The 26286-nt window shown below is 50.3% G+C and overlaps 1 protein-coding gene across 7 annotated transcripts; it reads right to left on the minus strand.

Moving 5' to 3' along the window:
• Nucleotides 1-278: 278 nt before the first annotated feature.
• MTMR4 (myotubularin related protein 4) lies at nt 279-25050 on the minus strand. Of its 7 annotated transcripts, none has more exons than XM_059907319.1 (20): nt 25009-25050; nt 24756-24817; nt 23261-23299; nt 19504-19593; nt 19030-19146; nt 18426-18508; nt 16349-16509; nt 16138-16234; nt 15822-15935; nt 13930-14126; nt 13553-13681; nt 12927-13038; nt 12233-12428; nt 11812-11997; nt 11568-11738; nt 11263-11417; nt 4714-6115; nt 3054-3164; nt 2746-2834; nt 279-2528 (listed from the first exon to the last, which is right to left on the minus strand). In XM_059907319.1, the coding sequence occupies exons 3-20, from the start codon at nt 23261-23263 to the stop codon at nt 2351-2353; spliced, it is 3591 nt and encodes a 1196-aa protein (XP_059763302.1). In that variant the 5' UTR covers nt 23264-23299; nt 24756-24817; nt 25009-25050; the 3' UTR covers nt 279-2350. The 7 variants fall into 7 exon arrangements, with proteins under 7 accessions (XP_059763302.1, XP_059763300.1, XP_059763301.1 ...); XM_059907317.1 differs by lacking the exons at nt 24756-24817; nt 25009-25050 and adding exons at nt 23921-24073; nt 24480-24577; XM_059907318.1 differs by lacking the exon at nt 25009-25050 and having other exon boundaries at nt 24756-24883.
• Between the last annotated feature and the right edge of the window lie 1236 nt (nt 25051-26286).

A 26286-nucleotide genomic window follows, 5' to 3' on the forward strand; every position in this document is an offset into this window, starting at 1 on the left:
GCCTGATCAACCAGCTGGTGAAATTTTAGACATTAAAGAGAAATAAACCTCACATGAGATGGGATAGAACCCTACAGGATCCGTAAGCATAACTCCCCTATCTGATCAATAACTAAGAATATAGCAGGAGTTGTGCTGATAAAAAGAGAGGGCCATTTTAAAAATGGAAATGGTTGGGAGGAAGGGGTGTACTGTTTCAGTCCTTTCTCATGGTCAAAGAAAAAATGAGTATTAAGTTTTCTTAGAAACTGAAAATGAAGAAAAAGACCCAACAAAGCAGCACTAATATAGAGATTTTATTTAAATTGTATCGAGTTTTTACAGCACATTGCATGTTTGTCACAACGCAACTGCACAGTTTGGATTTTTGGCCACATCGTGTCACTTACACCCACAAGAGCTCTGAAAGGAGTATTTGATGAATACATCTGAGCTGAGAGCCCAGAGTCTCTCTCCAAGGCCATGCAGTATGTTCACTGACGGGACAGCCCCTCAAAACAGCCACACAAAGTAGACAGATACAGTCTTCTCAAACGTTGCCAATCGAAGTGCAGTGAAAGTCAAGTTAATTAAAAAGCCACTCACAACTGGCAATAAATTTTAATGACTGAGAAAATGCTTAGAAGAATTTTATGTATCAAGACAAGGAATAGTTTGTTATTTTTTCAATGATCTCAGGAATTTCCTGGACACAAAATCTCCATTATTCAACTCCATTTAAACGAAAAAAAGTTCCGCTAGACTGACCTAGATACGCCAAAACTTTTTAGGTTACATCCATGGCAAGTATAAAAGCACAGATGCTTCTCAGTAGGGCTGAAGAAAAGGTCAGGACAAATAACAGTTCTTGTTCTAAATGCAGATCCTAGTTATTTTCGAATGAAAATTTTTTTTCTAGGAAGAAACATGAACAAGTAGCAGTTAGACGGCTACGATAATTTTAAAACAGGCTAAGCCTAAGGGTAATTTACCTTTTATACACCAACGAATTAAGGAAAATATATAAGAAAATCCTAGTGGTTTCATTATAGGTCAAGGAGACTGTATCTGTCCCAACCACAGTACATGGCTATATCACTGTATCTTTTGGTTAAGTGCCACTGGTACATATTAAGATGAAAAAACAAAAACAAAAAAAAACCGTTTGGTCCAAATGGACACATTTTCTCTCCCAATTTTGGTATCGAGGCTAAATTCTCTTCTGTTTGGGTTCCATTGTTAAGTGCACAGAAATAGACAGCAGCATTTGTACTGAAACCCTCACATACCAAACAGCGTATTATAGGAGGTAAAAACCAAACACTAGATTCTACCCTCAAGGTGTCAAGTGTTCAGGATAAGAAGCAGTGTGACCCAGAGGAGGCAGCAGCCAAGGGAAAGAGGACATGTGGGAAGTGGGCAATGGAACAACAACCAAAAAAAAACAGTGTTTTATTTTCATGCCAGGAGAGGATCAAGGTGTAGCTCCCGTGTTAGCACCAGGACAACTAGGAAAAGTCAGGCGCAAAGGGTAGGGCACAATCAGCAAATATTTCACAAGGATAATTTCTGCTTTTCCCTTCTCATTCTTCACAGTGCATACCTCGAGAGCTGCCACTGAGTAACAAAGACTCCTGCCTTCACAGCTCAAAATAACTGATTTCTGCCAGGACTGAACATCAGCAGAGTTTTCCTCTGCTCCCAAAAAGGTCTCACTCCCTAAAACTGTCCCCCTAAACTGAATATTCACTGATGCTGGCTGAGGAGCCAAGTGAAAAATACAGCAAAACCTCCACTTGCTGAACCAGTCTTTAAACCAAACTCCACAGAAAGACAGAACTAATGCAACTAGAGGGAGTGCCTCTAAAGACTGAGCCTTCATGCACAGACACAGAGCACAGAGGTACAGGGTATAGTTCATTTCAAATAGGATAGGAATTCCTATCTTATATACTATAATCTGCCTTTTTCAAGGTGGAGGAGAGATGGATCTGGTTATCATTTGGAGTTTGGTTATACATATGCCTTTCTATTGCTGTTTGGGGCACACACATCACCAGGCAGTATCTATGAAATCATCATCTTGTGACCCCAGGAGAAAGAAACTGGAGCCACCAACTCAACGTTAAGCTTCCAGACTCTGGGTCTGGATCAGGACCATTACCCCAAGGTAAGGGTCTCACCAGTAGAGGACCTCCTGCCAAATTGGAATTCCTCTGCTCCAGTCTCATGGTACCAAGGAGGATTTCTCAAGACTGTATCTTTGAGCTCTGTGATTTCATGAGCCACACCAAGGAACCTTCAAAACTACACCTGAAGCAGATCCTCCCTTCAAACCTGCTAAAACTGTACAGGTCTTCTCCTCTGGCATTCAACTGGAAGCTGTAGCAATGGGTTTCTTCAGATGTTGGCTCATGAGTTCCCTGGCCCGAGATACTTGGATATGTTCGTAACATGAGTTACAGACGAGAACTGGATCATAGAGTTGTTGATCAGGAATGGGCAACTTCAGGTGGCAGCAGCCAGCACAAAATACATTCCCACAATTTCTGCCAAAGCACAAAGAGGGGAGAGTTCATCAGAAATGCCGATATACTGGGAATGAATGATACTCTAAAAGGCCTTACATGAGTAAAGAAAAAGTTGGGAGAAAACAAAAATAGTTCCTATTAAGATATCTCCATTTTCAGGTTAATTCAGTTTAGTTCATAACTATGTCCCTCAGCAGGTTTTACGAGCCATACTGAATCATAGGCAACATCTTACCTGCAATGGTGTCTGCGTTTGGCCAACCAGAATTCACAGTCACAATTATAGCAATGTGATGCCATATGGTCTGGAACCCAGCGAGTCACCTAACAGAAGGCACAAGGAAAAATCCCAGGTCCTTGTCAACAGAGTGGAAAAGCAACACTGCAACAAGGAAAGCATCCCAGAAGAAAATGACAAGGCCTAGGCAGCTACTACTTCCCTACAGAGAGACTCATCTGGGGAAGAACATGTCACTCATCTCTGAGAAGTATGAGAACTCACTGGCTTGCAGAAGTACCTGCCACATATTTGCCTGGACATACCTCAGTCTCTTTCTTATCAACAGGTTCCCAGCTTGCTTCTGAAAGGCAGTCTTCACTGTGATCAGAACCAAAATCTTCTGTATCACTGCCATCTGACTCCTTCAAACACGTCTAAAGGAAAAGCAAAGGCATCACCACCATCATCTTCATCATCGCTAACATTTATTGTTTACTATGCATCAGGCACTGTTCCTAAGTGCATCACATGCGTGAATTTATTTAATTCCTCACAACAATCTTATGTATGCTATTATTATCCCCATTTTACAAATATGGAAACTAAGCCATAGAGAGAGTTAAGAGCTGATAATAGGTAGTAAACGTGGGATTTGGACCTAGTGTTCCAGCTTCAGACCCGTGCTCTTAACCAATATGCTCCATCACAGCAAGGAAAGAATATTTCTCCTGTTACATTCTAAATCAGGAGTTCGCAAACTACGGCCCACAGGCCAATTTGGCCCACTGCCTGTTTTTGTAAGTCAAGTTGGAAGACAGCCACACTCAATTCATTTACACATGGTCATTATGGCTGCTTCTGTGCCACGACAGAAGAGCCTAGTAGCTGCAAAAGAGATTATATGTCTCACAAAGCCTGAAGTATTTACTATCTGGCTCTTTACCAAACAAATTTGCTGACTCCTGTTCTAAACCATCACCCTGAATAGTAAGAAGTTGTTAGCCCTGACCACCCCACCAGCAGAGAAGTGGGCAGCAGGCAAGGGGGAATGTCCTAGAGCTGGCTTCTAGAAGCTCCCTGAGGACTGCTGTGCCAGAACCCAAGGCCTCCCGACCCAGCGAAGCCTAGATGGTCCTCATAATCTCTCACCTGGCTTATTCCAAAACGTCCTAACCAGCCTCCCCACCTGGGTTTCATCCGCTTGACACACTGTTGCTAGGGTAGTAGCACTCTTTTTAGTACTCAATTTTTTTTTTTTGGCCGTGCCATTCGGCATGCAGGATCTTAGTTCCCCGATGAGGGATCGAACCCATGCCCCCTGCGTTGGCAGCGCGGAGTCTAAACCACTGGACCACCAGGGAAGTCCCTCTAGGGTAGTACTCTTAAATGCAAATCTGATCATGTGACTCACTAGCCAAAACTTTTATTGCCTTGAGGGTAGAATCCACACAACACAGGCACTCAAGCTGACCTTTCTCATCCCTTTCCACTTCCCAAGTTCACCTCCCGCCGCACTACCAACTCCCTCCCTCACAGTCCCAGCACAAGTGTGCACGCATGCACACACACGTGTGCGAACACACACACACCCCTTTATTCAAGCCATACCGCTGGAGTACCTATTGCCTCCATGCTTCTGCAAATGGTATTTCTTTTTCACTCTCTACATGGCTAAAAGCGACACAATCTTCAGCACTCGGCTCAAGCATTAGCTTCTCAGGAGAGCCTTCCCCGACCTTTGACTCCACCCAGGCCCCCAACACCTGATGCTTCCCTCAACACTTAAGAACAGCATTCTAACTGTCTCCTTGTCTCTCCCAATAGACTGTGAGCTCCTTGCGAGCAGGGACTATGTCTTTCATCCGACAGCCCAACCCCCTAACTCTGGCACACAGCAAGTACCCAGTGAATGGATATGGAATGGGCGAAAGGCTGGACGGATGGACAGAACGAGTGGCTGGGTGGCAGTAGGTGAGTACTTACAAAATCATCCTCATAGTCCATGGGGGGCTCTGCTGGAGGGGCGCAGCAGTGGCGGATATCCAGCCTCATCTGCAGCTCACGCACCTGTCGACGTAGCTGTTCCACCTCTTGCTTGTACCCTGCTTCAATCTGCCGTAATCTATGCTGGATCACATCCGTGGGAAAGGGGAGTCCATCGTCATCCAGGTAGAGAGGAGGCACTGGAGAAGGGCAGCTCAGGGGAACGGGCTTCGTGCTGGAGACCTGCTTTGGGTGACCAGACAACCACATCTGGTTGTTTTTTCCTCCTGGACCAGTACAGTGTCCATTGGAATGACTAGAACAGACCGGTGACCTCACCCCTTCTCTCTGAGCCCACTGTCCCCCAAAGTAGGACCCTGTTGCCCGCATCTGCTTACTGCTCGACCTCTTGCTACAACAGCCATAGGAAAGCAGCCGCCGAGGGGTGGTCTCCCCACTCGGGAATGAAGTCACCATCCCTTGGAAGCTGTCCCAGTTGGACCCTAAGAAAGAGAACTCACTGATCTGGCTCTGAGAAATTGGCTTTCGGGCCAATTCCAATGGCACCTTTCCAAAGCGAGGGTTTTCCAATAACTGCCCATTCCTATTATTCTCTCTTTTGCCCATGTCTTCTTCCCCCTGAATCAGATCTGGCACAGAACTGGGCTGTTCCTGGTGGGAGACACTTGCCACAGACCCTGGCGGGTCTTGGTTGAGAAAGTCAGTGCTTGGGTCTGGAGGAATTTGGCAGGTAGCGCTCGGTGGGTTGCAAAGGGTGCCCAGCCCGTGAGCTGGAGCACCTCTGGAGGGCACACCTAGCACAGAGTCTAGCTGGGCCTGCTCGGGGGCACCTGTGAGGGAGTCCTGGGAAGACTCAGGAAAATCACAAGCTCCATCACGCTTGCTGGAAACAACTTTAGAGAGTGCTCGGACAGCTGCTTTTTCAGGACAATGTTCAGGTGGCTCCTCTGTGCCATCTAAAGTCCTACCCAGCTCATCCTGGGCAGGAGGGTCGGGAGCTGGTGCCTTAGTCTCTTCTAGGACTTTGGTCTCAGGATCAGAGGTGCCGCCCTTCGCTTCCTGGGGCACCGCAGCATTAAGCAGTCTGTAACTTGGAGAAGAGCTTCTGTGACTCTTGACAGGTTTATTGCTCAAGTAGTCTTTCTGGCTGCTGGGCAGAGATGGAGGAAGAGCCATTTCTCCTACAGTCTGCTGAAGACCTCCTACCCCAGATTCCACGACGGTTGTCTCGGATCCCTCAGGATTGCCGTGCCAGGGCTCCAGGCCTACTCTGGCCTCCTGACAGTGGTTATTCAGGTTAGGGTCACTGGACGTGCGCGTCAGGGGGCTGCTTGTGTCACAGGCAGAAAGAAGATCATCCATAGATCTCGTTTTAGGTAATCTGGAATGACAACACACCACCTCCAGGTCAGGAACTGAGCTACCTCCCATATACAGGAATTGGGTCATCAAAGCAATCAAAGCCAGAGTTCACAAGAAATAACAACATTTAAGATTACAGATGACCAATGTTCACTGCAAAAAGTCTGCTCTGCAAAAAGTGGAGGACATGAACTCCAGAACCCAGGCTCTGTCCTCAGCTTTCATCAGTCTCACCCCACACAGTCTCCCTGGCAATCTCAACCACTCCCGTGGCTTCAACTGCCTTCTAAGCTGATGCCTTCCAAATCTACCCTTCAGGCCAGGACTACACCTCGGCCTCACACCTAATGTCTAACTGCCTCTATCGCACATGGCAAGACAGAAATAAGGTGGGTTCTGGAGCTTGACGATGCTGGCTCTGACACTGATTAGCTATGTGTCTACAAGTAAGCTATTTAACCTCTCAGACACTTGGTTTCTCTCCTCCATAAAATGACAATAAATTACCTTGCAGAGATGCTACAAGGATTCAAAATATAGGCAACCAACCGCAAACTTATTAAGACTACACTCACAGGACTTCCCCAGTGGCCCAGTGGTTAAGACTCTGCGCTTCCATTGCAGGGGCCCAAGTTCGATCTCTGGTTGGGGAACTAAGATCCCACATGCCGCAGGGCGCGGCCAAAATAAATAAATACATAAAGACTACACTCACGACTCCTCATTTTTACAGCTTTCCTTATTATAAATTATCCCTCCATCACAGGAGTAACCAGCACAGCTTTTTACAACCACTTAGTGGCAGCGTACTCCTCTGAGTCCCAAGTCACCACGGAAACTTCCCCTAGTATACAGCACTCAAAGTTCTAGAGGCATTCTGGTACACCAAATGGGTAACAGACATTTTCAAGAATGACCGCCCTAATTTTTAACACAGTTCTAAAGTCCCTGGAGCAACAAAACTTGAGGGAAATTTGCCAGGAAACAGTGGAGACTTCGCTGGACTCCTATTTTCAGATGCCTCAGTCAGCCCAGCCCACACTGAAAAATCCCTCAAAGGTGGAGTTACAATAGAGCTAGCTGATTTTTTTTAAGTGTTTGGTTTTTGAAACTTATTAATACTTCTTTAAAAGTATTCTTGTGTTTGATTTTGCTTTCGTGATCAATGTGTGTTTGTGTGCTAACAAATTCCAGGAAGACAATAACGACAGTTACAATTACTGTTTCTGGAGTCCCACAGCCACAGCTTGAATCTCACAGCTTAGCAACTTGTTAATTTTTTTCTTTTCTTTTTTTTTTTTTTTTTTTACTTTTTATTATAGAAATTTCAAACATACAAAAGAAGTAGAGAGAAGAGTGTGAAGAAATCCAATGTACTCTTTATCCAGATTCACCAATAGCAACAGCCTGCAGTCCCCCACAGCTGACTCCTATGTACACCAAAGGTCTAATTAATAATGCTGGTAGAGACAATAATGCCTGAGGAGTTTGGAACCATGAAGAGAGCTCATCCAGCTAACGTGGTCAGGGAAGGCTACACAGACAGGGTAGGATCTGAGCTGGGGAGAGAAGAATGTGTTGTTGCACTTTAATGGAAGAAGAGGAAAGAGAGCAGGACGTTTCTGATCTAGGGAAAGGTAGAACCGAAGGTGAGTCCGGTCAGCTGTTAGAGAAACCATTTCCTTTAAAACCCTTATACAACTACTCCTCTAAATCCAACCCCATCTCGAGCTGCCTGCAGCACACCTCCTGTGTGCTGTCAAAATATTTCAATCCCAACCTGCCTGTATCTCCTCCTTCTCCCTGAACTGACGCATCTTCTCAACTTTCCAGTGTCTATAGGTGGTACTAATATCCTCCTGGTTTCTAAGCTCAGAGACTTGGGACCTGTCTTTGACTGGCCTCTTTACTCTTCACTTCCACCCTTCAATGTTCAGGCAACTCCACAGACTGCTAATGACTTCTCAACAACATCTGAATTTAATCCTTTCTCTTTTCCAAGGACTCTTCCTTTCATATCTGAATTACAACAGTGCTGGCTGGTCTCTGTGCCTCCAACTACACTGCTCACTGATTAATTCTTGAAAAATCCCATTGTTACCAGGTCATGATGACTTACTATTGACAACTGAATCAAAATAAACTCCTCAGGGGCTTCTCTGGTGGCGCAGTGGTTAAGAGTCCGCCTGCCAACGCAGGGGACACAGGTTCGAGCCCTGGTCCAGGAAGATCCCACATGCCGCGGAGCAACTAAGCCCGTGCGCCACAACTACTGAGCCTGCGCTCTAGAGCCCGTGAGCCACAACTACTGAGCCCATGCGCCACAACTACTGAAGCCCGCGTGCCTAGAGCCCATACTCCTCAACAAGAGAAGCCACCACAGTGAGAAGCCCGCACACCGCAACGAAGAGTAGCCCCCGCTCACAACTAGAGAAAGCCCGCGCGCAGCAACGAAGACCCAACGCAGCCAAAAATAAATTAATTAATTAAATAAATTTATAAAAAACAAAAAAACAAAATAAACTCCTCAGTATAAAAGCCCTCAATGAACTATCCTGTTTATTTCCTTCTATTCCTCAAAATACCTCTTCCCAAACCCTGCCAGCTCCAGAGAGGTGGTTCTTCTTTTTAAAAAAATTAGAAACTCTCTCATGCTTCTAATTCTTTTGGACCCCTCTCCACTAACCTTGTTACCAAGCTCATAACTCCCTTTATTCCATTCGTTTGTTCATTTAAGCATTTACTAAATCACCTGTTATGTGCCAGGCCCTGAGCCAGGCACTAGGGACACTAAAAAGCCATGGTTCCTGCCTGGTCTTCCACGAAAACATCTCTGAGTAAACAGTCACCCTATGACCCCTTTCTATTTTTTTTTTTTTTATAATTTATTTATTTATTTATGGCTGTGTTGTGTCTTCGTTTCTGTGCGAGGGCTCTCTCTAGTTGTGGCAAGCGGGGGCCACTCTTCATCGCGGTGCATGGGCCTCTCACTATCGCGGCCTCTCTTGTTGCGGCGCACAGGCTCCAGACGCGCAGGCTCAGTAGTTGTGGCTCACGGGCCCAGTTGCTCCGCAGCATGTGGGATCTTCCCAGACCAGGGCCCGAACCCGTGTCCCCAGCATTGGCAGGCGGATTCCCAACCACTGCGCCACCAGGGAAGCCCTATGACCCCTTTCTTACTTCTCATTTCTCTAGTAGCTTTGAACAAGACACATTCTTATTTGCTTAGATGCTAACTTAGAATTGTTCTCTAATTGTCCTCTGCCTGATCTTACAGCTTTTTAAAGGTATCTTATAGGATCAATGTCTTCTATGTCTTTGGTACAGCCCATAAAACCTATTACAGTACTAGGCAACTTGTAGGTATTTAAGAGACATTTATTGGTTTGAAAACTTAGATACTGATTTAAGGCAATGGTTGTTAAATGGGTCACAGAACTTATTGAGAATCTGATAAAAAGTTATGGCCCCTCTCCATAGAAAAGCAAACTTATGAACCTATACCCAAATTCTGCATAGTTTGTGGAAAGAGAAAAATCACAGAATTCCTGAAGCCTATCCATAGGCCTCTGACAATGGACGCAGCTCCAAAGACCCTAAAACCAGTAACTTGGGGGTTGGGGGTTTTTTGTTTTCCTTTATAATATTCAACCAATTATGTAAGTTATATTTTAATTTTAAAAACCTTCCACCAGTAAACAAAGATCAAAATTAGAAATGCACATATGCTTTGAACCCAGCATTTTCATTTCTGAGAATTTATCTGGCAGAAACACTAGCACAAAAGCAAAGGTATACATATACACTAACACTACTGAACTGTATACTTAAAAATGGTTTAGGGGACTTCCCTGGTGGCACAGTGGTTAAGAATTCACCTGCCAATGCGGGGGACACGGGTTCAATCCCTGGTCCAGGAAGATCCCACATGCTGCAGAGCAACTAAGCCCATGCGCCACAACTACTGAGCCCACGCGCCACAACTACTTAAGCCTGCACACCTAGAGCCCCGTGCTCCGCAACAAGAGAAGCCACCGCAATAAGAAGCCCGCACACCGCAACGAAGAGTGGCCCCCGCTCGCCGCAACTAGAGAAAGCCCGCATGCAGCAATGAAGACCCAACACAGCCAAAAATAAACAAATTTTTTTTTAAAAAAATGGTTTTGATGGTAAATATTGTATGTATTTTACCAAAAAAATTTTTTAATATATACATATAAGGATGTTAACTAAAACACCCCCTATAATGATTAAAAAATGGGATAAACCTAAATGACCAACTGAAAACTGGTTATATAAATTTTGATGCACTCTAATTTTGGACTATTATGCAGCCGCTAAAAACAATAAAGCAGCTTTATGTGTGCTGTCATGGGTGACATCCTGACACACAGTGGGGAAAACAATTTGCAGAACGGTACGCAAAATGATTGTTTTTGTATTTTAAAAATGTTTCTATATGAGATTGTGAGAGTGTGGCTATATCAATGTAGAGATAAACATCTGGAAGTGCACGCACCAAAGTGCCAGCTGTGGACACCTGTGGGGACAGGGATCAGGGAGGCAGGACTGCCATTTTCTACTGTTATATTGCTTGGCTTTTTTTAAAACCAAAGAACAGATACTACTCTTATAACTTAACCAATCTCCATTCTACTTCCCCCCAAATATTCAGCCAGAATATAACTTTAATTTTTATGTCTCCCTTTAAATTCTGAGGGAGTAATGTGAAGGCTGTTCCCCTTCTGGGAACCCATTTCTCTGACAGCCAGATGCTTCTGGAAGCTAATGCTGGACATAGCAAAGGTTATTACTAAGATAGCAAGCTCCCCATGCCTTCTATCAGTGAACATCAATCAAGACCATTCCCACAAGCCTTCCTGAAACAGCCCTTTCTGTTCTGTTCTCCTCTCCCCTGGGTCTGTCACAAAGGGTGACAGCAGCTTGGAAAAAAGGTAACCACACTTATCTTAAGAAAGGACCTTGGGAACAATACAGAGTGCCCTCCAAGCTAGCTACGAGTCTTGAGCCAAGTTTGGCCTTCAACTGGCTCAAGAGGTTCCTTTAAAATATCTCATCAAAGGAAAAGAACAGCATTTAGGCAAGACACAAAGCAGTTGCTGCCTCCTAGGGGAGAGAGGAGAGAGCAAAAAGGGCTCTTCTTACCTGTCCAGAGAGCGGCCAGAGAACTCCTGGCTCTGAGCCACCGGGGAAAGGTAGAGGTCCATGCTCTCCTCCCCGAGTGTGCATGGAGATGACGCTGGCAAGTAAACAGCTGTCCAGAGGTGCAGCGCCCGGACGTGACACACAGGGTGCAGGACCTAGGGAAGCAGCCCCGTACGTGAGTTCTGTGAGATGTTTCGGGGCCCCCTTCCTTCCTAAGCCTCTGGGCCCGAGTCCTTCCCGCTGACTCGGCCTTTTCTCCCTGTAGGTCCCCAAGACGCACCTACGGGATAAGGGTGCGGACTTACCATTTCTGAGCCTGATGTGTAGAGGAAGTTGTGGAAGTTCTTGTTGCCAGCTCGCAGAAGGGCCCACACGGAGCAGGTCCGCTTGTAGATGTTGCGCTTCTCTCGCTCACAGGGGTTGTTGGCCAGGAACGTGCCGTAGAGACAGGAGTACGTATGCTGCACCAGCTTTACCTAGACGGCCAAGACAGCTTGCACCGGGCCTGGGCCGCCGGCCCCCACCCTAGCCTCAGGCTCATGGACTTACCAGGAACGCTTCGTTAAACTCAAACAGGCAGGGAAACTGCTTGAGCAACTGGTGAACAGAATCGAGCCACTGGAGGAACACAGGGCACTGCTCGTTCTGGTCCTCTGCGTTCTCCTGGTGGCCGCAGCGGTCTCCGAACTTGTGCCCAAAATCCAGCCAGTCAGATTCTACTAACACTTGGAAACCCTGCGACAAAGAGGAGGTTCCAGTGTAGGGCCTCTCTGGGAAGGCTACTGTGCTCCTCCCAGGGATGCCCGAAGCAGGGGGCTGGCAGCTGCAGAGAACACGCCCAAACCTAGAAGAGGACTCAAAGCCACCCGTGTCCTCTACGGAAATATCCCCCAAATGGATCCAGAGGGCCCAGTACCTTCCCCAAATGCCCCTTTCCCTCTGCTCTTTCCCACCCAACCCCTCCGAATACCTCCAACGTCCTGTAATACGGGTCCAGCAGTATTTTGGCCAGGGCTACGATCTGCGGCGTCCGGTCCCAGCCATCTGAGCAGTGCACCAGCACAGGCCGGCCCTCCCGGTCTACTGTATTAGCCACGAGCACAGCTGCCTTCAGCATCACCGACAGGTGCTGCAGCCATCTGGTGCTCTCCAGAGCCGACAACCAGCTACAAGGGAGCAGAGGTCACGTCTGTCACTAAGGGCGCCGAGGCTACAACAGCCTCTCCGCCAGCTACGGCCAGCCACACCTTAACGAAGTTCCCAGTGAGAGCTGAAGCTAAGAGGCCCAGCCCATGGCCTTTCTGCCAAGAGGTGTCTAGCAAGAAGGTAGGGAAAATGGGACCTGAGGTGGACAAGACACTCTTCGTATCAACAGAGGAACTTGGAAGCATCACACGCACACCTAGTAGCCACTTTCTCTCCCCAGTTCTCTGTGTCCTTGAGGACAACTCATCCAAACAAAAGGAACCCAGTGTCCTGTGGCCGTTCCAAAGCGTTGGCTGAGAAGTGGAAGAAGTGTTCTAGGAACTGGCCCACTGCACCTAGGCCCTCAGGTTTCCTGTGTCTCACACTCCCCATCTCCCCACCAGACCTTCCAAGCACGAGAAGTACTGGGTAAGGGATGAAACTGGAGGGTGGATGGAATCAGAACAGGGAACACCTACTTGCTGGGATCGGGCATCTGGCTACACACAGCGCGGAGGTACTGGAAGCTGTTCCGGATGGCGTGGATGTTGGCCATTCCCATGAATACGACCTCACAGTTGGGGTAGTACTCTGCACACACAAGAGGAGAGTGGAGCGTAAGAGCACGTCCTGGAAACAGGCATCCAGGACAAGAGCAGTCCAGTGGGCAAAGCTTCCCCAGCAGGGCAGAACACTCCAGGATGGGAACTCAATGTACCATGGAAATCTAAATACCCTTTTACCTCTGGATGCTCAAGTGCCATATACTAATAGTGATTAACAATAACATTAATGACAATGATGCTCGAGTACTACTAGTAGTGACAATATATAGTAAATCCTCAACAAACAGTAGCTGCTCTGTGCCAATAACTTTATATATGTAACCTCTATTGTCCAACAACTTTGCAAGGCATGTTTCATCTCCATTTTACAGATGAGAAAGTAAAACTCAGACAGATTAAGCAATTTAAGCATAGTCACAGCCACTGAGTGGCAGAGCCCTGATCCCAGGCCAGGTTTGTTTGGCTCTTTCCGCTACACAAGCTGTCCCCAAAGCCACCAGAGCACAGGCTGGCTGCAGACACTGAGGTAACAGCAATACCTTCACATTCACAACCTCCACCCTTGGCCCGGTTGGCCACCGCCGCCGTGTAGGATCGGGCATCCAGGATCAGCAGCTTCTGGGGGGCAGCTGTGCTCTCCACTCCAGAGCATGCAGTCAGGGAGGAATCTAAACACACGCACAGCAGGGAGAAGACCCTGGGTCGGCCAGCTGCCCAGGCGCACCCCACCCTGGGGCACTCCCTTCGATGAGACCCCTCACACCCCATCACCTTTTCGTCCCCAACAAAAGACAGGGACCCAGACACCCTGTGTGTTGTCGTCTTCTTCCCACCCTCTCACTGGGGACTCCCTGGGAGCCCAGGAGGCCAAGGTGGGAGCCTAGTCCCCAGGGGGCCGACACCACCCACACCTTACCGAAGTCAGTGTCACATGCCTCGGTGGCATCACTATTCCCGGTGCTGACAGAGCCCCCAGTGGTCCTTGTCCCTGGGTCCAGGGCACAGGCTTTAGCAATGGACGTGACTAAGTACTCATCATCGGCATTGCGCCAGCCCCACCAGCTGATCTCGGGCTGGCTGCAGCGGGCGATGGCAGCCCCGTTGCGTAGGTGTCTGACAAAACAGAAGAAACCATCAGGCCCTTGGCATTCACAGTCCCCAGAGGCCTACTGCTGAGACCCCAGGGGGCCAGACCAAGATCTCCAGAGCCAAAAGGGGCCACCAGATCATCCAGGCTATGATAATAGCAACCAAAAGCCCTTAACATCTCGAGACGGCTTTACAGTTTACAAAGCACTGTCACACATATTTCTCAAATGGGCTGTGTATTCCCAAGGTGACCTTGACTCATCAAATCTGCACAGCACCTGCTCCAGGTACAGACACCCAGCAGGAGAACAAGCCTGGGCCCAGAGCATGAACAACTCCAAACCTCATGGCTACTTACTACCTGCCGCACAAACGTTTTTTTGTAAAGAACCAGGTAATAAATTTTCAGCTTTGGGAGTCACAGCCAGTCTCTGTTGCACATTCTTCTCTCTGTGTTTTCTTTTTTTAAATAACCTTTTTTTTTTTTTTTTTTTTTTTAAAGATTTGGGTCCTAGAATCTGTGACTCTGTTAGCAGGACCCAGAGACCTGCTCTAGCACTTTTTGACTTTGTGGGGGTTTTTCGTCTTGTTTTTTTAATTTTATTTATTTATTTATTTATTTATTTTTGGCTGTGTTGGGTCTTCGTCTCTATGCGAGGGCTTTCTCTAGTTGTGGCAAGCGGAGGCCACTCTTTATCGCGGTGCGCGGGCCTTTCACTATCGCGGCCTCTCTTGTTGCAGAGCACAGGCTCCAGACGTGCAGGCTCAGTAGTTGTGGCTCACGGGCCTAGTTGCTCCGCGGCATGTGGGATCCTCCCAGACCAGGGCTCGAACCCGTGTCCCCTGCGTTGGCAGGCAGATTCTCAACCACTGCGCCACCAGGGAAGCCCTAAATAACCTTTTAAAAATGTAAAAACCAGGACTTCCCTGGTGGCGCAGTGGTTAAGAATCCGCCTGTCAATGCAGGGGACACAGGTTAGAGCCCTGGTCCGGGAAGATCCCACATGCCACAGAGCAACTAAGCCCGTGAGCCACAACTACTGAGCCTGTGCTCTAGAGCCCGTGAGCCACAACTACTGAGCCCACATGCCGCAACTACTGAAGCCCACGCGCCTAGAGCCCGTGCTCTGCCACAAGAGAAGCCACCACAATGAGAAGCCTGTGCACTGCAATGAAGAGTAGCCCCGGCTCGCCGCAACTAGAGAAAGCCCGTGCAGCAATGAAGACCCAACGCAGCCAAAAATAAATAAATTTTTTAAAAAAATGTAGAAACCATTCACAGCTCACAGGCTATACATAGAACAGGATACAGGCCGGATTTGGTTCACAGGCCATGGTTTGCCAACCCCTGTTCTAAAGCAATGTTTCTCACATACACACACACACACACACACACAGAGGTCCTAAAAAGAAAGAAAGAAAAGAGAGAAAGAGAGAGCGAGAGAGAAAGAAAGAAAGGAAGGAAGGAAGGGAGGAAGGGAGGAAGGGAGGGAGGGAGGGTGGAAGGAAGGAAGGAAGAAAGAAAAGTGTGTAAACTCCCCAAAAGCCTCGTCCTCAGGAGAAAAAAAACTGAAGCAGTTTTTCTTTTAAAATTATTTCATAGCCACTTCCCTGAAGAGTGTCAATTCCCAGTCAACCACACTGCCGCAGACCTCCACTTCTGACTCTCCTCACTGCATAAAAAGCATCTCCCTACTTCCCCGGCCCCCACCGCCTCACCTATACACAACCACAGGGACCCGCTTCCAGGAGCGGAAGGAAGCTACATTCTGCAGCTCTTTATCTGTGATCCACACGGGAACCAGCAGCTTCTGGGGGTAACTGGGGCACAATCTGAGAAGAGACCAGATGGGGTCATGGAGCTTGATTAAAGACCTGTGATCACAAGATCCCCAGGGATGGCTCTGTGGGAAGAGGGACCAGGAGCCCTCCTCCCCTCACAGAGCCAGGAGCTGTGCCCACCGTGCTTTATCCACACAGGGAGGAAGTCTGGGTCTGGACAGGTGTTTTGGTTCCCCACCCAAAACCCTCTCACTTGTAGTTGCTGTTGATATGCGAGACTCTCCAGACGTTCTGCAGGTCAAAGCCCATCCTCGCAAGCTCAGCCTCCTGCCGACATCGTATGTGCTCTCCTGCAACACAGCCCCCATGGCTGTCAGCATCCAAGAGCACGAGGTCCAGGGCGGAGGAGGGGTGAGAAGCAAGAGACAAAAAGAAGTCTCCTAAAGAGAGCAGCCTGGCCTCACCTGGCTGACACAGGTGGGTGTGCTGGTCCTCCTCAGTCAGCCCCAGGCACCAGGCGTGGTAGGCAAAGGCAAACAGGTCCTCAGGCTTCGCAGGTCTCGCTGTGGCCCGACTTAGCCGCGAGAGCCACTCTTGGCACTGCTTGAAAGTGGAGAAGTGGCACCTGCCAGGCAAGAAGCCACGAAGTGAGGCAAGAGGTGAGTGAGCACTGGGGCCATAAGGGTCAAAGACCCAGCCACAAAAAGGCTATGCGGAGGGGAGACTGCAAAGCAGGAGGTAAGGCATGGGGACCCTGGGGAGGACCAGGGAGACTGGGCAACACCCAAAGGACATTGTCTTTGTGACAATTCTCTTCCCAAGAACTCTTGTCCTTGAGACGTAAGGATCCCCTCTAATGGGGCCCGACCGCACAAACCTTCTGTTTCAGGGAGGAAAGTCCTGCCCATGTCATTCCTGTCTCCTTGTTTTTTCACTTCTGCTTAATAATGTCTCCTCTCAGCCTAGCCATGTCCTACTGATACTCTGAAGAAAGCTGCGGTCCCACCTCTTCCTTGAGGCCTTCCGAGCCTAACCCATTCCACAGACCCCTTCCTCTGTTATTCTTAGTATGCTGGGAGTATTAAACACTAAGTTTTCCCAGAGCATATTGCCACAGGTTAAGTCTTCCTTTAGCAACTAGACTTTAATCTCCTTGAAGGGAAGGGCAATGCGGATTCCTATTCTTAATGCCTACAGTCCCGAGTGCACAGCAGGCTCTAAACTAGGCATCTTTTTTTTTTTTTAATTAATTTTTATTGGCGTATAGTTGATTTACAACATTGTGTTAGTTTCAGGTGTACAGCAAAGTGAATCAGTTATGCATATACATATATCCACTTCTTTTTTAGATTCTATTCCCATATAGGTCATTACAGAATATTGAGTAGAGTTCCCTGTGCTATACAGTAGGTTCTTATTAGTCTGGGCATCCTTTCAATAATCCTTGGAGTGATTCCTCTTTCTCTCATATCCAATGTGTCAGCAAATCCTATCATCTCTACCTTCAAAAATCTGACCACTTCTCACCATTTTGATTGCTACCAACCTGGACCAGCCACCATGATTTCTCACCTGGGTAACTGCAATAGCTTCTTAATTAGTCTCCCAGCTTCTGCCCCAGCTTTTGCCCCCATCCCTCTTCCATCTTTTCTCAATACAGCAGCCAGAGTGATTCTACAACAGACCACGTCACTCCTTTGCTCAAAACCCTCCAGTGGTTTTCTCACTTCCCTCAAAGTAAAAGCCAGTCATTATGACAGCGTGACACCCCTCTTACCTCTCAGATCTTGTATCCCACTATCCTGACCCACTTGCCCTCCACTCCAGCCACACTAGCCTCCTTGCCATTCTTCCATTGTGCCAGGCTCATACCCACCTCAGGGCCTTTGCATGCACTGTTCCCTGTCTGCCACACTCTTCCCCCAAATACCCACATGGTCACTTTCTTCAAGCCTTGACTCAAATGTCACCTTTTCAGTGCAGGCTTCTCTGATCACTTTGTTTAAACCTACAACCTTCACCCCCATAGCACTCCGTATCCCCTTTCCCTGCTTTATTTTTTAACTTTACATTACCATGATTTAACATATTTTACTTACTTACTATTTACCACTCCTACCTCCCCACTGGAATATAAGCTCCATGAGGGCAGAAAATTTTGTCTGTTTGTTCCCTGCTGTATCCCCAGAGCTTAGAACAGTCTGGCATAGAGTAGAGTGCTCGATAAATACATGTTACATGAATAAATAAATGAACCAACAACAATGTGAGCACTCTGCACCAGATATCACCCTATGTGCTCTCAGATGCATCTTCTCATTTGATCCTTATGAAAACTCCGTAAGCATTATCCCCATTTCTTTAGGTCAAGACACTGTGGATCAGAAATTGACCCCCCCAACCCAGACAGGGTTTTCTGTTTCTTCCAAATGGGGAAAGGGAGGTAGTATTTTTCCTTTCTTGCTCCAGAGAAACCCTGCAGCAGAGATGTCTGGACAAGACTAGGGCCAGAGGACCTGAGCGAGGCCCCGTCGTTCTCACCTCACCACTTTGGAGTCCTTGCAGGAGATGTGCAACTGGAACATATCACGGCTCTCCACGCTGTCAATCATCCGGAGGGGGACCTGGAGAGGAAAGGCAGACTGGCGCTCAGATCCCCCCACTCCACATCACTCCTCATCCCCGCCCCTGCCCAGATGATGTATCAATAGAAGAAAGGAAACCGACATTTACTGAGGGCCTCCTAGGTGCCTGGTAACGGTGCTGGGTCCTCTACATATGTGACCCCAATTAATAATCACAAGAAACCACAAGGCAGGTGTTTTCACACCATATTATTAAGGAGGAAATTGCACCTCAGCTGGGTGATTGACCAAGGTCACACAGTTGGTAAGTGGCACTCTTCCAACAAAGCCACTGTGCCCCTAGAAGGGCCAGCAACAGAGTGAGGGAAAGACAGAAGAGGGGAAGGGAAAATTAAGTGAGAGAGACAGAAAGATAGACCAGCCGTTAGAAGAAGGATAGTAAGAAAAAGAAGGGAACCCCAACTCTTTGGAAACATGATCAAGTAGAGCATTAGAGCAATCCCACCTTGAATTTCACAGGGATTCTGGCTTGGGTGTGGGAGAACAAGACAGAAACTCACGTTGATGACAGAATCCTTGAACTTGATGTGCAGCCGGTAGTTGGAGATGGCAATGAGGGCATCGGCTGCGCGGCCCAGGAACTCCACTCCCTCACCCTGCAGCACTGTGAAGGGCACCTGCCGAGGGGCAGAGGGGCCCTCAGTCCAGAAGTCAGTCACCCCTCCATCCCCTCTCCAACCCCTGATCTGTAGGATCTCCTCTGGAAAAGCTGGGCCAAGGCAGGACAAAAGTTCTCTCCATGGTAACAGCACCAGACAACAGCTATATAAGAAAGCTGCCTTTCCTTCCCTGGGGCCAAAGCCTCCATAATGCACATACAGACAGGCTCCCCTCCCTCCAGAGACCGAGGAGCAGGAAGCCAGAGCTCCCACACTAGATGCCCTTGGAGATATTTGGGTTGGGGGAGGGAAGGGAGGGTGTTTTTTAACCAGGCAGGGAGCTCTACCCACCCTGGGCCCCCAACTCTTCCTTACCTGCAGATTCTCCTCCTCTTTCACTAGTTCCTTGGGGGGGAACAGATCCTTGGCTTGGATGTACTCCAGGCTGGGGGGCCCCTCCTCACCCTGTGGGGAAGGCCTCAGCCCTAAGTCACCAGGCTCTGCCTGGCCCATTAGGCCTCATTCTGCTCCCCACCCCTCAATAAACCCACATACACCCCATACACACTTATAAAGGTTCTGGTCACCGGAGAATGGAAGAGAGACCTGGTTTGGTGGGAGGGGTGAAGTGGAGGGAGAACTCAATCCTCTTAAGCCTAAGACAAGAGTAAGGTCCACAGAGTAACTGGGAATCTGCACTCCTCAAAGAGGGAATCTCCTGTAGAGCCAAATTTCCCAAATGAAGGAGAGAAAATGAAGGAAAAGAAAGGCGAATGTACGGGTAAGACAGAAGTGGGAATGGGAAGTGCTGCCCTGAGAAATAGGAACCAGGTGTGCAGTTGGTCACAGAGACAGGAGGGGACGCAGGCCCCTGAGGCCACCCCACTGAGGCTTCAATCTGGTGGGTGAAGGAGACAAAGAGGAGTGGGTCATGGGATTCAGTCCCATGCCTCTAGAGGGCCTTCACGGATGCTCTCAAAAAGAGGATGCATTTTGGAGCTGAGCTTCTCTTCCAGTTAGGCCCACACTGCTAACAAGCTCCTGCCACCTGCCAAGCAACCTGCCCTGCCTGCTGATCTGAGGGGAATTCCTCAGGAATACCCACAGCAAGCAGAAGTAACTCCTTTCCCAGCCACCAGGGAGGGAGGGGAGAAGAGGGGATCCACGTGCCTGGGAGGAACCAGGGGACCCAGGACAGCCAGGGGAGAGAGAGAGGGGAGGCCTGGCAGATATTGGGGGGGGGGAGGCGGGCGGGAAGGGGATAGGTAGGGATATCTGAGAGGACAGATGGGGGAAGCTGGGAAGGAGCATTAAGCCAGAGAGGGAGGAGGGGGGGCCTGGGAATGATGCAGAGGTACGGAGGCCTGCAGAGGCAGAGAGGCAGGGAAGATGGAGAAGAGAGGCTGGCTGGGGGACAGTCAAGGAGAAAAGACTGGCGTGTCAGGTGAGGGATGGAGTGGTGGAAGGGGGAGGGGACTGGAGCCAGGGAGACAGCTCAGACATCCTGTGCTCCCCGACCAGCCCCCTAACGTCCCAGACGGCCTACTAGCCACATCCCACATCCCCAAGCAAGGATGCAGCGGGTGGGCCCAAGATGGAGAGGCGGAGGTAAAGAGATGTACCCCTGCAGGGCGGAGCCTGAAGATCTGCAGTCAAGGGCAGCGGCTTCAGGGCTAAAATGATGGGTCACAGAATTCCAATCCCCGGCCTTCGACAATCCCCGGCACCCGAAGATTAAAGCAAGTCCAAGAAAGAAAAGGGATTATGTCCCTTCCCCTGCCAGGGCCCTTGGTAAGGGGGATGGGCTGAAATTCGGAATCTCAAGGGCCAGCCCTGGGCAGGGCGGCGGGTGCAGCCAGCGTCGGGGTCCCCGGCCCGCCGCAGGCGGGGCCGGCACTTACGAAGCAGCTGAGCATGGAGCAGGAGACGCGGGCGGTCAGGCTCATGGTCGCGGGCGGTCTGGGCCAGCACACATGTCCCCGGAGCCGCTGCGCTGCCCGCCAGTCTCGGGCGTCCGCCGCATCCCGGCTGCGGGACCGGCCAGGTGCAGCCGCTGCGGCCAGGAGGCGAGCGCGGGCGGCGGTGCTCGGCCCGCGCCTCTCCCCTCCTCTCCACAATGGAGCGAGCCCAGCTCCGCCCAGGCGAGGGGAGCTCCCCGACCTCGCCGCGCCGGGAAGGCGGGGGCGGGGCGGGTCCCCGGGCCCCGCCCACAGCCCCCTACTCCTCCCTCCCCACCACCCCTCCGCGGCGTGGGCGCGCGTCCTCCGCGGACTCCTAGGGGCTCTCAGGAGTCTGGGCTGCGGGACTGCCCCGCCCCCGCCACGGCGTGGGAGGGGGCGGCAGGACCGCCTACATCTTTTCATTTCCCATCTTCCCACGTGAGCCACCCCACACCACTCTTGCAGACGTCGGTCCCCACGCCCTCCCCTCCTCTTTGAGTCCCCCCAGTGCCTGCTCGGATTCCCAGGATGAAGCTCACCTCCCTCCACCCGAGGCCCTTTCTAGTTTCTAGGCTTCCTCCTTTCCCTCCAAAACCACCACTCACCATTCCCCGGTCCATCAGTGTCCTCCAATCCCCTGACCTCACTAATCCCACTCCCTTTTTGCCCCTTAGAATGGACACTGGTCTAGTGCCAGTTTGGTCATTACACACTCCTGACAGGGAAATTCTCTGGGTTTTTTATTCCGAGGCCCCCACCCAGCCCTACTTCTTCAGCTCCACCTCTCCCCTTGTTTCACATCCTGTGTCTTCTGGGTAAGAAAGTCCTTCTTGGAGGAGAAAGAATTTCTTAGGCTGGCAAAGAGAAGAGCTAGAACTATGGACCACAGAAGCTATGCAAAAACAAAACTCATGGAGGAGGGAGGGAGTTGGGTAGAGAGCCAAAGAATAAGGGGCAGTGATAAGAGGCTCAAAATGTCACCAAGAGTCACAGAAGGAACCGTTTGGAACCCCACACTCCCTGTCCCTGGTAACTTTCAGAAACCATTGCTTTTGTTTCGGTTTTGGTCTTGGGGGAAGGGAGGAATAGGAGAAAAACCTGACATTTTATTAAGCGCCTACTATGAGCCGGACATGTTTCAAACATTATCTCACTAAAACCATTCAACTCCCAAAGAAATGAGACTTCAGGCTTACAGAGAAAGTATGCAATTCACCTAAAGTATTTAAGTGGTGGTGCTAGAATTCAAAATTAGACCAGGCTGACTCTTTTCAGTGTATCACAGAAGAGAAAAAGGAAAGAGGCTATCTGTTGGTGGGGGTCAGGACCAGCAGGCTTTCTGAGAAGAGACCAGAACAATATCGCACACCCCAAACACCCACGTGTCTGTGGAGGAAAAGAGCGAGTCCTCTCACCAACTGAATGCCTTGACCTGTCCCTAAGCACAGGGGACATGTGAAAGAACTAAAGAGATACAGCCAGAGCAAGGACCTGGTCTGGACCCAGGCTTGTAGCTCCCCACTCCCTTCTCATCTCACTGCTTCCTCCTCCGAGCTCTCAGGGGTTAAGGGGTTCCCTGAACTTGGGGTGAAAGAAAGGCAGTTACAGTTAGTGGAAAATTTATGGGATCATTATAACACACACACACACATACACACCGCCCCCAGTGATATTCTGGGCACCTTGAGGGTGCTCTCCTGCTATATATTCAGTCAGCTGTTGCCTACAGTAGCTTAACAGACAGCAGGACCTTGGAGCTAGAGGAGCCCCACAGTTTCAGTGGAGTCACTCCTGATACAGCACCCACAATATTCAAGGGGCCCAGTAGGAAGTACAAGGATCTTGATATAAAGGAGCCCTGGCTTTTCAGACCAGAACAGAGAGCTTCACCCAGTGACCAGGAGAAGCAAGAGAAGGGCCATTATGAAGAGCTAAGGGAGCCAGTGGTAGTGTGGGGAAAGCACGACATAGCACAGGCCGAAAAAGACGTCTAGAGGCTTCCCGTCCCAGTGCTGTATATCGGCTGATGTTTTGCAACCTAAAGAAGCCCTAATTTATCTCCAGGGCAGATGAACCTGTTTAGTTGCTGAACAGAGTAGCCTGGAGCTCAAGGTCCAGGAGGGGCGGGCAGCTTCATGGAGAAAGACACAAGGATTACAGAAAACACAGTGGTCTGAGGAAAGAGTACTCACCATTCTACCGTGGTGAGGGTCCTGGCTACCTGCTTCTCACTGTAAAGAGACCGAGAAACATGAGCACAAAGAGCAACATTAACATCACCATAGAAACAACAAAGGCCACACATCTCCTCCTGAACTTCCCCACAATTCTTATCTGCCTTCCTCGCAGGCTGGATTCTCCAGCCTCTCCACAAGTCACCATGCTAGACAGAGGCAATGGGAGCTACATAAGGAGAAGGCAACAAGCGACTCTGCAGGGCCTGAAGGCAGCCATCAAGTTCTGGAGCAGGACTCAAGAGTCCTGATTCCCAGTCCCAGAAAGAGAATTAAAACACTCCAAACCCTGTCCTTTGTGGGAGAGCAAAAGAACTGCAACTCTGAAGAGACAGAGACTGCCCAACCAGGGCTCACTTCTGGCCCTGGTGGGAACATGAATCCACAAGAGCGCTCTGCCAGCCTCTGAGTCTGGGAGTAGCACCCACCTGACCTGTTTGCTGGGGGCAGAGTCCAGAGCAGAGGACAAGAGGGAGGGGACCACAACCTATGATCAGAAGGCAGCAGGGCTGGACATGCCTTGCTGAGTGTACTTGACACCAAGTGGGGTGCAGGTTAGTGGGAGGAGGCCACACAACGGGGACAGAATCAGGCCAGTGCAGGCCTCAGAGTCAGTACCTGTCAAATGGGCCCAAGCAACAGGAATGTCAGGATGGGCCTCCTTGGCCCACTTAGGGAACCACTTAGGGAACCAGGCCCAGGTTTCACTGACATTTTTCTTTATGCCTGCTATCCGAGCTCAGGGGCAGTCCAGCAGTGCCCCGCAGAAGGCTGTGGGGATAAAAGTCTCCATCTGTGGCCCTACCCGCCTCCGTAATCACAGCCCACCCTCCCCATGGGGGAGCCAGCAAGCGGCAAGCCAAAGGTGCTACCTCACCGCCCACTGGCAAGCAGCCTCAGGGAAACGGAGAGAGGGAGAGACAAGGACAGGCCTGGGAGGCCCAGGGTTTACGGACCCAGGTGGTCTGGCCACGGGGCCGGGGGTAGGGGGGGGCGGGTCAGGCTGACAGGGGAGCCCAGGTACCCAGGTTCTAGAGGCGGAGCCTAAAGACTCGGAGGCGGAGCCCCGAATGACAGAAGGCGGGGCTCACGAAAGCCGGTGGGGCCGGGGCGGGGCCGGGCAAGACGCGGTCGTTGTGGCTCCCAAACTAGCAGTGCACGGGGCACGGTGACTCACCCAAGTGGCGTCCGCCCGACCCTCCGAGGCCGCGCTCTCACTACTTCCGTCTCCCGCAGCTGCGGAGGCCGCTCAGCTTCGACCCCACCACGGTGCCCCTCGCCCCAGCCAATCCTATCTCTGGCCTGTGCCCACCCTGGCCAATAGCCACACCAAGTCCCGCCCTGCCCCCCACCACGCAGCCACCGCCCTCACTCTTCACGCCGCTCATTGGTCAAATGGGGCAGACGCCCTCCCAGCCTTTAGCCTATCGGGTGCCGGAAGACGAAACTGTACCTGGAGGGAGGAGGCGAGGCGCGGGAGAGAAGACGCGACCAATGGGAAATCACAGCGCGTCCCTGCGGTAGCCAATGGGAGAACAGTAAAAGGGGGGCCGCTGGCTAAGGCTCCAGGGGCCGGAAGTGGGGGCGGTCTGTCGCCTACTGGTAGCGCAATTGAAGGCGGGGCCTTGTAGGGACAGAGACCTTACAGCCGCTTCCGGTGACCACCCCGCCCCCGGGTTACTTCTCAAGTAGATCTCCGGTGGCACCTTAGTTCATCCATTTTCCGTTTTGGTTTTGCCGCGGTCATCCGTCCCAAAGCCAGAAGGGAGAGAAAGACCCCGAACGCTAAGAGAGGAGGGAGGGCTGGGCCTGAGGCTCCGTCTGGGTCTTCGACTGGCGCGGGGGGGAGGGTTTCCCTTCTTCCGCACCTTGACGTGTTCCTCCAACCTTCACTTTTCATCCGCGATCCGACCCTGCTCTCCGTGACCTGAATGAACGGTGCCTTCAGTTTTGAGAAGATCTCTCACCTGAGAAATAGGACTGAGACTGCCACGAGCTAGCTGCGACCTTCTGGTCTATAAAGGGTGTGGGGAATAGGACTCTCCCGAGGATCTAGCTCTTCGCTCCTCCCTTCCTCTCTCTCACGGGGAGCCAGAGCAGGCAGCAGGGCGGTGGGTGGCCGCTGGAGGTCGCCGTGGCCCCGAGATACCACCAACCCGACAGAAATGGAGAACAGTTGATTCAGATTCTTAACGGATAGCTTCAGTTCAGGAGTGGGCCTGAATGCTTTAATAGCAGGCCCCAGGGCCATTATGTCCTCACGTGTCTCTTACAGGACACTGGGACTTTTACTACATTTAGTAAATTCCAGGAAAACTGGAACCTTACCTGTGTTCAGTGCTTTAACTCCAAGTTTTAAAACAGTGTTTGTTGGGACGTCCCCGGTGGTGCAGTGGTTAAGAATCTGCCTGCCAATGCAGGGGACACGGTTCGAGCCCTGGTCTGGGAAGATCCCACATGCCGCAGAGCAACTAAGCCCGTGTGCCACAACTACTGGGCCTGCGCTCTAGAGCCTGCAAGCCACAACCACTGAGCCCACGTGCCACAACTACTGAAGCCCGCGCGCCTAGAGCCTGTGCTCTGCAACAAGAGAAACCACTGCAATGAGAAGCCCACGCACCGCAATGAAGAGCAGCCCCCTCGCTTCAACTAGAGAAAGCCCGCGTGCAGCAACGAAGACCCAACGCAGCCAAAAATAAAATTAAAAAATAAATAAATAAATAATATAAAAATTAAAAAAAATAAAACAGGGGCTTCCCTCGTGGCGCAGTGGTTGAGAATCTGCCTGCCAATGCAGGGCACACGGGTTCGAGCCCTGGTCTGGGAAGATCCCACATGCCACGGAGCAACTAGGCCCGTGAGCCACAACTACTGAGCCTGCACGTCTGGAGCCTGTGCTCCGCAACGAGAGGCCGCGATAGTGAGAGGCCCGCGCACCGCGATGAAGAGTGGCCCCCACTTGCCACAACTAGAGAAAGCCCTCG

This window comes from Balaenoptera ricei, chromosome 20 (genome assembly GCF_028023285.1).
Source record: "Balaenoptera ricei isolate mBalRic1 chromosome 20, mBalRic1.hap2, whole genome shotgun sequence".
NCBI classification, from domain to species: Eukaryota; Metazoa; Chordata; class Mammalia; order Artiodactyla; family Balaenopteridae; genus Balaenoptera; species Balaenoptera ricei.